The sequence below is a fragment of the Amblyomma americanum genome, chromosome 8, assembly GCF_052857255.1.
Source record: "Amblyomma americanum isolate KBUSLIRL-KWMA chromosome 8, ASM5285725v1, whole genome shotgun sequence".
Lineage (NCBI taxonomy): Eukaryota > Metazoa > Arthropoda > Arachnida > Ixodida > Ixodidae > Amblyomma > Amblyomma americanum.
This window is the reverse complement of record NC_135504.1, coordinates 28,663,406-28,674,218: the sequence shown is the minus strand read 5'-3', so window position 1 is coordinate 28,674,218 and position 10,813 is coordinate 28,663,406. Positions and strand designations below refer to the sequence as shown.

The 10,813-nt window shown below is 45.3% G+C and overlaps 1 protein-coding gene across 1 annotated transcript; it reads right to left on the bottom strand.

The window, feature by feature from the left end:
• Positions 1–929: 929 nt before the first annotated feature.
• On the bottom strand, positions 930–8,880 carry LOC144102251 (uncharacterized). The gene is made up of 6 exons (XM_077635557.1): positions 8,872–8,880; positions 6,482–6,586; positions 6,349–6,419; positions 5,306–5,415; positions 3,112–3,129; positions 930–961 (listed from the first exon to the last, which is right to left on the bottom strand). Exons 1-6 carry the CDS (start codon positions 8,878–8,880, stop codon positions 930–932), a joined length of 345 nt encoding a protein of 114 aa, XP_077491683.1.
• Positions 8,881–10,813: the final 1,933 nt, after the last annotated feature.

Genomic DNA, 10,813 nt, shown 5'->3' with positions numbered 1-10,813 from the left:
GGTTTGGTAGACTTATGGGTGTTTAACATCCCAAAGCGACTCAGGCTATGAGGGACGCCGTAGTGAAGGGCTCCAGGAATTTCGACCACCTGGGGTTCTTTAACGTGCACTGACATCGCACAATAAACGGGCCTCTAGAATTGCGCCTCCATCGAAATTCGACCGCCGCGGCCGGGATCGAACCCGCGTCTTTCGGGTCAGCAGCCGAGCGCCATAACAACTGAGCCACAGCGGCGGCGCGCTGACAATTTTAGCTCACGTCGTCTCTTAAGGTCGGTGTACTCACTGACCCAGCCAAAATTCGTGCAGGCTGTTTACTTTGGCATCAGTCCTGTAAGTCCCGTTACAAAATAAATAAATAAATAAGAACATTGTTTGCTTACTTGGCTGCTGAGAGATGGCAAAAAGCTGCAGAGTATATAGACTGCCTTCTCGTTCCGTATATACTTGTCGCGCAAGGCAAGAGATGTACTTAGAACTCACCCGAATGAGGCCCCGCATATCCAGGAAACCAAAGTGGTGTAACGAAGTGCATTCCATCAAGCGTAATCAAAACTTCATAAGTTGCCCCCCCCCCCCACACACACACACATACGCACACACTTTGTGCTCGTTAGCGAATGACGCTGCTGCTCTTGCGCCAAGCTCCCAGTTTTTTTTTTCAGGAATAAAGGGAACGAATTTTGTGTGCATAGGTTTTTGTGTTTGGTGAGCTGAATTTCTTATCAAAAAAACACACTTTTTCTGGCTCCTCTAATATGCTGCGCTATACACTCACTACATTTTGCAACTACCAGCTCGATGTGAACACGATAACGACAAGACAACTCGTTTAGCGCAAGCGACAACGGACCGGATTTAAAGTTGATTACTACCACAAAAACGTGCTAAATTCAACTTAATTTCAACAATAAAGAACATATAGTCGTCTACTTACGTCCCCTGCGTGCTTTGGCCTTTGCTATGGGTGCAACAAAAATAGAGGGTGACACTCAATGGCCATTGAGGACAAACGGAAGTTGTTTCGTATTGACAGCGTGCGTTATAAAGGCAAAGAGGCATGTCTTACTAGAACGAAAAACTTTTTTGTTTCAAGCTAGAAAAGTGCAAAAACAAAATACATATGTCGCCAGCAAGCACCTGTCCGTTTCAAAAGTGGAACGCATGCGTCAAAACCGATATTCGGGTCCATATCCAAGAGGCTACAACGCACAGCCATTCACTTTAAAGCAGTGGCAGCCCGTCCTTTTCGGTAGGCCGTTGCGAGTTCCAATCGTCAGGTGGGAAGATTGTTTAATGAAATTTTTCCCTGAAAAATGCTGCTTTGATGCCGAAAAAATATCACCAAAGACATAAGGAGCCAGAGAATTCATTTTTACGCGGAAGAATAATTGAATGAAGTCATCCACAGAGCCCCTTCAACAGAGGCTACCAGGAACATCTTTGATGAGGCGCACCATAAGACTACAAGGCACAGCAGGCAAGAAACCTGGGAAATGGGGTAAACATAATCCTTTTACCCATTTTCAGTGTTTTTCGTCTCCTCTCTCAAAGGCTTACTCGCACCACACAACAGCACTAAGGTTTAAAAATTGGCAGCATTTTTTACGTGCCGCCTGTCGCGTCTGCTACGAATTCGTGAAAGGTCTGATGCATTACCATTAAAACGGATGCTGAAAAGAGTAAACACAATCAAGTCAGAAGCCATAGTCTCACTACATATCCTCTTAATATATATATTGACATTCCCACACCCTTCGTCTTCCAGAGGCACCATTCCGACGTAGCATGTTTGTTTGCATCAATATTGACTGATGCTCTTTCCTATCCTGCTCTCGGATGTGAATGTCTGTGATGAAAGAACGTCTATACGGGAACAGAGCTCTTCAAGAGTAAGCACATTAGTACAGGCAAGTGGTTATAAACGTGCTACATCAACAAGGACGAAGATGTTCCGCCTTCATATTGCCTGTCTAGCGGATGTTTAATATGCGGAAGTTTTTTTAAGTTGAAGCATGGTCGAACCAGCCTGGCAGAAAATTCTTATTAGGCAGCACTGGCGGTCAATGAGGACGGCGGACTGGGCTAGTTGGCTAAGACTCCTATTTACATTAAACCAATGCGAAGAATGAAGATTAAAACTGCGCTGACTCGCCATTTAAAAAGTAAGAAGAAAAAGAGAACATAATGTAAACCTTCGTTCATAAGATGTTAAGTTGTTATTCTGGAATCGGGGTAGGTTAACACGAGAAGTTTCGGAAGGCTTCCATACCTGGAAGGCTGGTAGTGATTGCGTCAGTCGTCCCTGCCTTCACTTGTATGACAGCGAATCTACATTTTTGGCTTGGGAATGTCATCGAGCATCTGTACGGTTGCGGCGTTTGTGATTTACGCCCCCTCCCCTCATGCGCATATCTTGATGTTGTAAATTTGTTTCTGTCGTGTATTGAAGTTTTCAGTGGCGAGACAAGCTTGTGTTTGTCTTTTCCTGTTCCTGTCGCTTTTTTTTTTCTGCTGGATTAATTTGAGTATGAGCACCAGTGGCCTCTTGCTTTACCTGGAGAATACTATACTAATAGGTGGGCACAGGTAAAGACGTACAGAAAATTGTCTTAATCCGAACAACTTATAGATCGCACAACCTAGCACCAACAAAGTTTTGAAACCTCTCATCATATATTAAAAAAAGATTAATAATAATAATAATTGGTTTTTGAGCAAAGGAAATGGCGCAGTGTCTGTATCACATATCGTTGGACACCTGAACCGCGCCGTAAGGGAAGGGAGTGAGGTGGGAGTGAAAGAATAGAGAGGTGCCGTAGTGGAGGGCTCCGGAATAATTTCGACCACCTGGGGATCTTTAACGTGCACTGACATCGCACAGCACACGGGCGCCTTAGCGTTTTGCCTCCATAAAAACGCAGCCGCCGCTGTCGGGTTCGAACCCGGGAACTTTGAATCATTAAAAGGGTTGTATTGCGCTGTTTTCAGTTATTCTTTTCTAGACGTTGCTCATGCTGAAGCTGCATTTCTTCACTTTCATGAACTGCGATATTCAGTTTCTCTGCGTGTGATGGCGGCTAAAAAAATATAAACGGGGCAAATACTTACCTAAAGCGGGAATTTTAACTACAACAAAATTGCAGAACAAAATTCGTTGATTCTGTTGTATCGAGTGGCAAAAACAACCAACCACAAGATATTCTGTACAGGGCATCGCACTGCTGTCGACTTTCGCAGAATAGTAATCCTGGCAAGTCGGCATTGATTGCAAATTTAATTATAGACGTCAGCGCTTTTATCTCACAAATCACTGCGGCAACAATAACGACGTGCAGCATTCATTTCAAATTGCCTTCCGGAAAACTAAGCAGGTGGCCCAAAATAATCGTTCTGAAAACCTGAAAAAAGTAAAACGTGACAGAAATTCTGTTTCTTCCCGCGATTTTTAACATTGCTTTCAGAAAACAAGAAAATCACATAAATTGGAAGAGAATAGCAATGCCACCTATGTCACAATATGTGCTAGGCTGGATGCTAACGAGTTGCACTAGAATAAAACTTCGATAAATCCTTACAGTTTACTATGTCTTCATAAATTACGGGCCAATGTTTTTTTCGTTTCGTTGTTACAAACCCAGTGGCCGCGTAATCTGAATGCCATACCGGCATGCGTTTAGGGGAGCTCATGAGTGTCCTCCTCTCGCCTTCGTCCCTTTGATATGAAAGGCAATTAATGTAACTTGAGCCAAGACATTAAAAAAAGCTGTAAACACGAGAAGGGTGCGGACAAACACTTCTCGTTAGCTTCGTGTAACACTCCTGGGAGTTTCTCAAATGCCGCTTATTTATTTCATTAACTATCACAAATTATGCTCGGAAACAGCCCATTAAACCTTTGTCGCAACCTGTCTCCTCAGTGTCCTTCTTCCTGGCATTTTAAGGAAGCCCGCGAAGTACGAAAACATAAACAGGTGACAGTGATCTTGCGTTGCCGTATTGTAGCTCAGCCACCGGCGTCTTTGGCTAATTAAGCACGCAGGCGTTATCTTTCTTGAAGTGAGTGGCTGACGGCGCTGTTGGCATGTTTAAGAGCGCGTGACATATTCGTAGGGAAGATTAAAAGAGCGCGCCGTGATTAGCGGTAAGCGATAGTCTGGCCACCGCAATCCAATACAGACAAAGCGTCTATTCAATGATCACACGTAAAAAAAAACAAAAATGTAACGAAAGCAGTGAATTCACGCAGTTTAAGGCAGCCTCCTTTTTCTTTCTTTTTTTTTGTATCATTCTGGCGACTGTCAAGTTGAGTGGTGGCGTTACACTTGGGCTTGGTCATCGCTACGATACTGTAGCGTAACAACGCATTCACGTGTTTATTTTTAATAATATTTCGCGGGTTTCTTTTAAATCCACGAAAAAAACCCATACAGGAGGTACATTTCTAAAATAAAAAAGCAATGGTCTGTTTCTGCACGCCCGCTGCAACGTAACGAAACGCACATTTCCCTGCAGTGAATACTACACATTTTCCATAATTAATCATAGATAATTAGCGATTTAGGTGGAATTGAAAAGCTGCTGTGCCGAGCGCCTCCTGGCGGCAAACAATGTGTCGTTAGTTTCAAGCAGTTAAGGAATGCCACTTTTTTGAAGCCTTTGCTCAAGATACGTAAAACACCTCGTATGTGAGTGTAAGTGATGCCATGTGAGTGTAATTGCACCTGAACCTCTGTGAACGTGACTTAGTGAGCGGAGCACCAAAATATCCTAGAGTGAGCACGAATTATGCATCATAGTGCCGAGTCATATTGACACTATCGTATTCTTTAAAGAGGAATCAAGTAGGCGGCCGAAAGTTACCTGCACTAGTAATAATGCAAACGTAAAAAGGGATCTAGGAATATATATGGCACGCAGAATAGCATATTAGGAAAAACTGTCACTATCGTGTTCTAAGCAAAAATAAAGTAGTTTATTTTACTGAAAGGCTAATCACAGAGATATCCATTGCGGTCGTATTTCTTAAATGTCGATGCTTTTCTGGAAGAGACAAGGAGATTTTGATTCAATTCGACGTTTCGTAATTCATGGGAATAGAAAGTAGAAGAGCATGGTCTATTCAAGGTACATTTCAGGATAAACCGACAACAGGCGCATCAACATTTGAGAGTCCTACCGTGGATCAAGGACAATCGTAACTCTTCAGATACTTTGTAAACCGGACTGTTACACCGAAAAACCTTGACACAAACTGCAAAGAAAAATTCAAACTGTGAGCACCCGCGTGCTCGGGGATACTGACCTGAGTCCGAGAATATCATGAGCAGGATGGTGAAGAGCGAGACGCTGATGGCGAGGAGGAAGAGGCTGACAGTGCCCACCATGCAGTGGTCGCGGCAGCGGCTCTCCTGCCTGTGAGCCAGGGACGGAGCGGGCGATGATGTGGTGTTACTTGCTTCGGGATTGCGTTATCGAAATCGTTCAAAAGCGAATAGCAAGACGGCATGCTAAATCTGTTTGGTACGTTGATGTATTAGTTGTATCTCTTACAGCCAAGGCAGTGATTGTCGCAGAAAATTCACCATAAACCCTTTTCTCGGACCAAGAACTTTAAGGTTTATAATTTGAAGATTCGGAAGATTTTAGGGAGGGCTAGAGAAGTGCCTGTGATAGTTAGCGGCACAAAGAGCACATGAATTTCCGTAGTCAATACCCACACTGATGCAGTTGTACTCAAAATATGTTCTGTATTAACTGAAAACAACAGCTGGCGCCACCCAAACAAATGCCTAGTATTCGAGACTGGCCGCAGCTGAGACCGAAGGGTATGACGATTGCTAAAGTAGAGGCTGCGATTCGGTCCTATGTAGTTTCTGTCTGCGATCCGCTTTTAACTGGCTCACTCGCGATTCGCTTTGCTGGCCAGAGCTCTAAAGTCCTCACCAATGCCAAGTAATTCTGATGCCAAGTACCAGTCTAGTCCTAGGCGTTTGACTCAGCCGCGTCTGTCAGGATGTAGCAGCGTACGAAGACAACGCAATAAACAAACTTAGGTCCGCGCAGACTAAGCACCTGCGTAACTGCCAGCACTAAATTCGATAAAAATTGACCTTTATAGGGCTGCAGACAGGAAAAGTCATTGCTAAGACAGACATGTATGGGGGCCTTGTTTTGCAGGAAGTCTCTGTTAGGAAACATTAAGTACGGAGTCACTTGTAGAGCAACAAACTATAAAACATTCGGCTTTGCTCCACGGCAAACGATATACCGTGAACGTTAAGCCTTTCCTAATACAAGAACTCCTGTTCAACAGCCAGCAAAAAAGCACAATCATGGCACTATTACCTTCTCACTTCGACCTCCAGGCCCGTTGGCCTCAAAGCAGTCATAGCATCTTCGATGCCGGACCCAGATGCCTGCGGAAAACCGGCAGCCTAGGTGAACTGCTTGCATAGACTGGGTCCTGTAGAAACCGTACCTTCAGCTTCTGCTCTTCCTCGAGGACCTTAAGTCTCTCTCGCTCTGCGATGATCTCCACCACTTCCGGTGGCACCAGCTTGGTCGGACCGTTAGCTGAGAGCTGCTGCGAAAGGGAAGTTTTTGAACACACAACGCACACGAGAATGTTCAAATGTCTGTACAGTCGCAGGCCTTTTGAGATTCTCGATGACGACCGAAGTCGAGAGAGCCATACGCAACAATTGTGTACGAAAGCATTTTTGAATGAGAAAGAGTTAATGAACGCAGTTTTTTCATGTATTGTAAGAGTTCACCATGACAATCAATATTTGTGACGAAGTATTTGTGACTGGTTTGACTGGCTTGTTTTTGACCAATGTCACATGTCATTTTGCCTTAATCCCTCCTATAATGTTTTTTTTATTCGTATTTCTCCTAAGGCGGTGATCTGCTAATGCATTGCATCTAGATTTTAATTATTTCACCAACTCCTGTCTTGGCAGCTGCTGACAATATAAATACATAAATAAATAAATAAATAAATAAATAAATAAATAAATAAATAAATAAATAAATAAATAAATAAATAAATAAATAAATAAATAAAATATATCCGCAGATCTCCCATTGGCGGGCTTGCATTTTTTTGCTGTTAACGTTTTTATTATCCCCAAAAGCGTTCCCCACTGGTTTTCTATTGCAGCCTTAATTGTTCGATGTGAGCGATAAAAAAATAAAGAAAAAATATTTTCACAGACATCGGAAGAATAGACCATTACCTTCAATATTTCCAAACAGTACGTCAAAATTTTTCAATATTGAAAATTTCTGCCCAGTAATGTTGGACATCTTTTCCCCTGCAACACGGCACATGCTATTTCTTTCGACAGATTCTATTACCTAATACCTAACTGTTATGGGACGTTGCAGGCGTTCCCGCAATCACCCCTCAAGTCTAACAGAAATATTATTCCTTTCTTGAATGACTTTGGTTGTTTTTTATAAGTGGTGGGATCACTCAAGGACTTTTGACCACGCAGGGCTCGCGCGTATCTATGCGACTGACAATAATGATAAGCGTGCTGCGTTGTTCGATGTGTGAAATTTCTGTCATTATGCAAAATGCTCTATATATTTGAAGGCTGAGTAATTTTTTCAATGATTGCGCACGTCATATTTTTATCTTGAGCACGTAGCTGAGCGCGCACGACGTACAAGAGCACGCTGAAGCCGCTTGAAGGCCTTTGATACTTCGATAAAGTTATCTGCTTATACGCTGACTCGATAGACTATCTATATATTGCACATCGCTATTAGACTGCTCGTGCAGCACCGTTCAGTTGGTCGTTGAGTTTGCAGCCTATCAGCTCGAGCCAACAGTATATGCCTGTCTTCACAACACTCGAATCACAGAGGTGCAAAGCAACGTGTAGGAAGCAGCGGCGGACAGTAAAGAGGCCAGTGTTAATGTTAGGCGTTAATATTAGGCGCGAAATGCTTTTAGCTTAGATTTTCGGACCTCGTCCCACACAGCGGTGAAGTTAGCGCCAGGCCAACGCCGAGATTAACTTCGAAACCAGCGCCGATCAAGATCGCGTGGAGGGTGGGCACATGGTATAGGAGCATCCAAAGTTTTCGTTTGAACCAGCTTCAATTACTTCAAGGCGCAACGAGTGGAGGTGTGGCTTAAGCCTACTCTGCCCTTGTGTACCTGGCGAGGAGTAGCGCCAAGTCTCTCGAGCGAGTTCTTTCGGGAAGGTGCTGCGATTCCGCCGGGGCTTGTGGGCTTGGGAGAGAAGCCTCTCGCCGCGGTGTTCCCAGGAGTGCGCGGAGAATGTGGCACTTGACACCACTCCCGTGTCGGGAACATTGCGAATCCTTTTCCTGGTAACGAAAAAAAAAGAAAGAATAGAAGAGGAATATTATAACACGCGTATTCCTATGAACTGGATTCAAGGGAATGCACGTCTTCCTATGAACTACAGACAAGGATGGCGAAATGAAGGACATTTTACAACCTACATATAAAGGAAGCCAAGAGTCACTGCATTTAAGGAAAGCCTTATTGATGTCTCAGCCGCCGCGGTGGCTGAGTCGTTACGGCACTCGGCTGCTGGCCCGAAAGACGCGGGTTCGATACCGGCCGCGGCGGTCGAATTTCGATGGAGGCGAAATTCTAGAGGCCCATGTGCTGTACGATGTCAGTGCACGTTAAAGAACCCCAGGTGGTCGAAATTTCCGGAGCCCTTCACTACGGCGTCCCTCATAGCCTGAGTTGCTTTGAGATGTTTAACACCCATAAACCATAAAATGATATCTTTTAAATCAGATGGACAGAATGGAATGGAAAAATGTCGTTCTATGTTAACTTTGTGTTGATATATGGGAAATTATTATAATCATTCTCACCTTAGTCATTCCCAACCCCTCAGTTTGCACACTTGTTCCACCCCACCCTCTTCCCTTCGCAGTATACAACCTGTGGAGGTGTCCCCCCTCACGAATTATCTCTACATCTGGGAAGGCCCACATACTATTTGTGTCCCGCCCATTCACACACACACACACACACACACACACACACACACACACACACACACACACACACACACACACACACACACACACACACGCGCGCGCGCACGCACACGCACACGCGCACGCGCACGCACACGCGCACGCGCACGCACACGCGCACGCGCACGCGCACGCACACGCGCACGCGCACGCGCACGCACACGCACACGCACACGCGCACGCACACGCACACGCACACGCACACGCACACGCACACGCACACGCACACGCACACGCACACGCACACGCACACACACACGCACACGCACACGCACACGCACACACACACACACACACACACACACACTACCATATAGCGCAGTTGTGGCCACACGAGCTGGTGAACAGCGCGAGCTGGTTGGCCGGACTAGGCTTAAGGGAATGGCCAGGGCGGTCTTCGACTGACGAGCCCTCCCGGGAAGGTTTTATCTTTGTTAGTACATAAAACTTTATCCTCGCCCTCTCCGCGGTCAAATATGAGCCGTATGCTTTAGTTGTTTTGATATGGGATCGGTGCACATATAATCGCGTGCTGTCGGGGACGAAAGTTATCGGCATGCGAAAAAAGAATATTCTCCAAGGCCACTCCGTATTATCTACTGAAAGGAGCTGAACTTAAAGCACTTCGAGGATAGGCGTACCGCTCGCCTCATTATTTCGGTTCTCACGGCATGCTTGCAATTGAGTTTTGTGAGAATATCGGCTTTACAGACGTAATAGTTGCGCGAACGCGGTGTTCAGTGTGATTGGCGCCGAACCACAGATGCGCGCTATTCCATCTATGTTCGACGCGTTCATGTACATAGCCGGGGCATAAGCACACATCCGAAACATTGTACAGGGTGTTTCATATTAGAAAACGTCTAAGGAAATTCTTTCGTCTTAAGTTTCGCTTCGTACACGCTCCCGAAATATTGCGGCAGAGGTGCAAATTTAAATTTACCTGCAAAATATTCACCATGACAAGTAAATGTTGTGAACATTTGTACAGGCAAGTGCGGAAAATAGCTGCCTTTCAAAGAGGGCAGCAAATGTCTACGATGTCTCAGTCTTGTTCCTTTCTCTAAAAGCTGGCGTCGTCAAGCCTGCAGAAGCGGGAGCTCTTCGTTCGAAAAGGAAGATGCAACTGCAAAGCCGGTATTAGAGCTGTGCTTTCGTGTAAATGACCACGAAGCAAATTCATGCACCAGCCAGCCCCAGAAATGTGGCAAGCCAAGTCAGGAGAGAAGAGGCGCCCTTAACAGGATGTTCTCACATCCTGACACAGTAACATGTGTATCGTGTCCCTTGGCGTTGTCGGCAATGTTTCTACAGCCCACAACGCAGCCCGCTTCTGCCAATACGAAAATTCCGCTTCGCTCAACACGCCTGTCGAGTGAGCAAGCCAAACTAGCGGACTGACGTCCACTCCTGTGCCCCGGCTGGACAGATGGATGGATTGATTGATGGATGGATGGATGGATGGATACGGCTGAACCCTTTAAATCGGGCGGTGGCTCAAGCCACCTAGCCATGTCTTGTGAAATTTTACTCCTGTCTTGCTTTTAGCCCCCAATCGTATAACCTTCGCTTGGTTACTTCTAACCTCTTAAAATCCACTTTCCCTTCACTATCCCTAAACCCCAATGCCTTGGGTAAGTCAGCCCCGCTGCTTTCCACTGTAGGGTGAAGCCCTTTACAGGAGAGTATCAAGTGTTCAGCCGTTTCCTCCTCCTCTCCGCACGCAATGCACAAAGTGTCTATCTCGTGGTACCTGACTCTATACGTCTTAGTC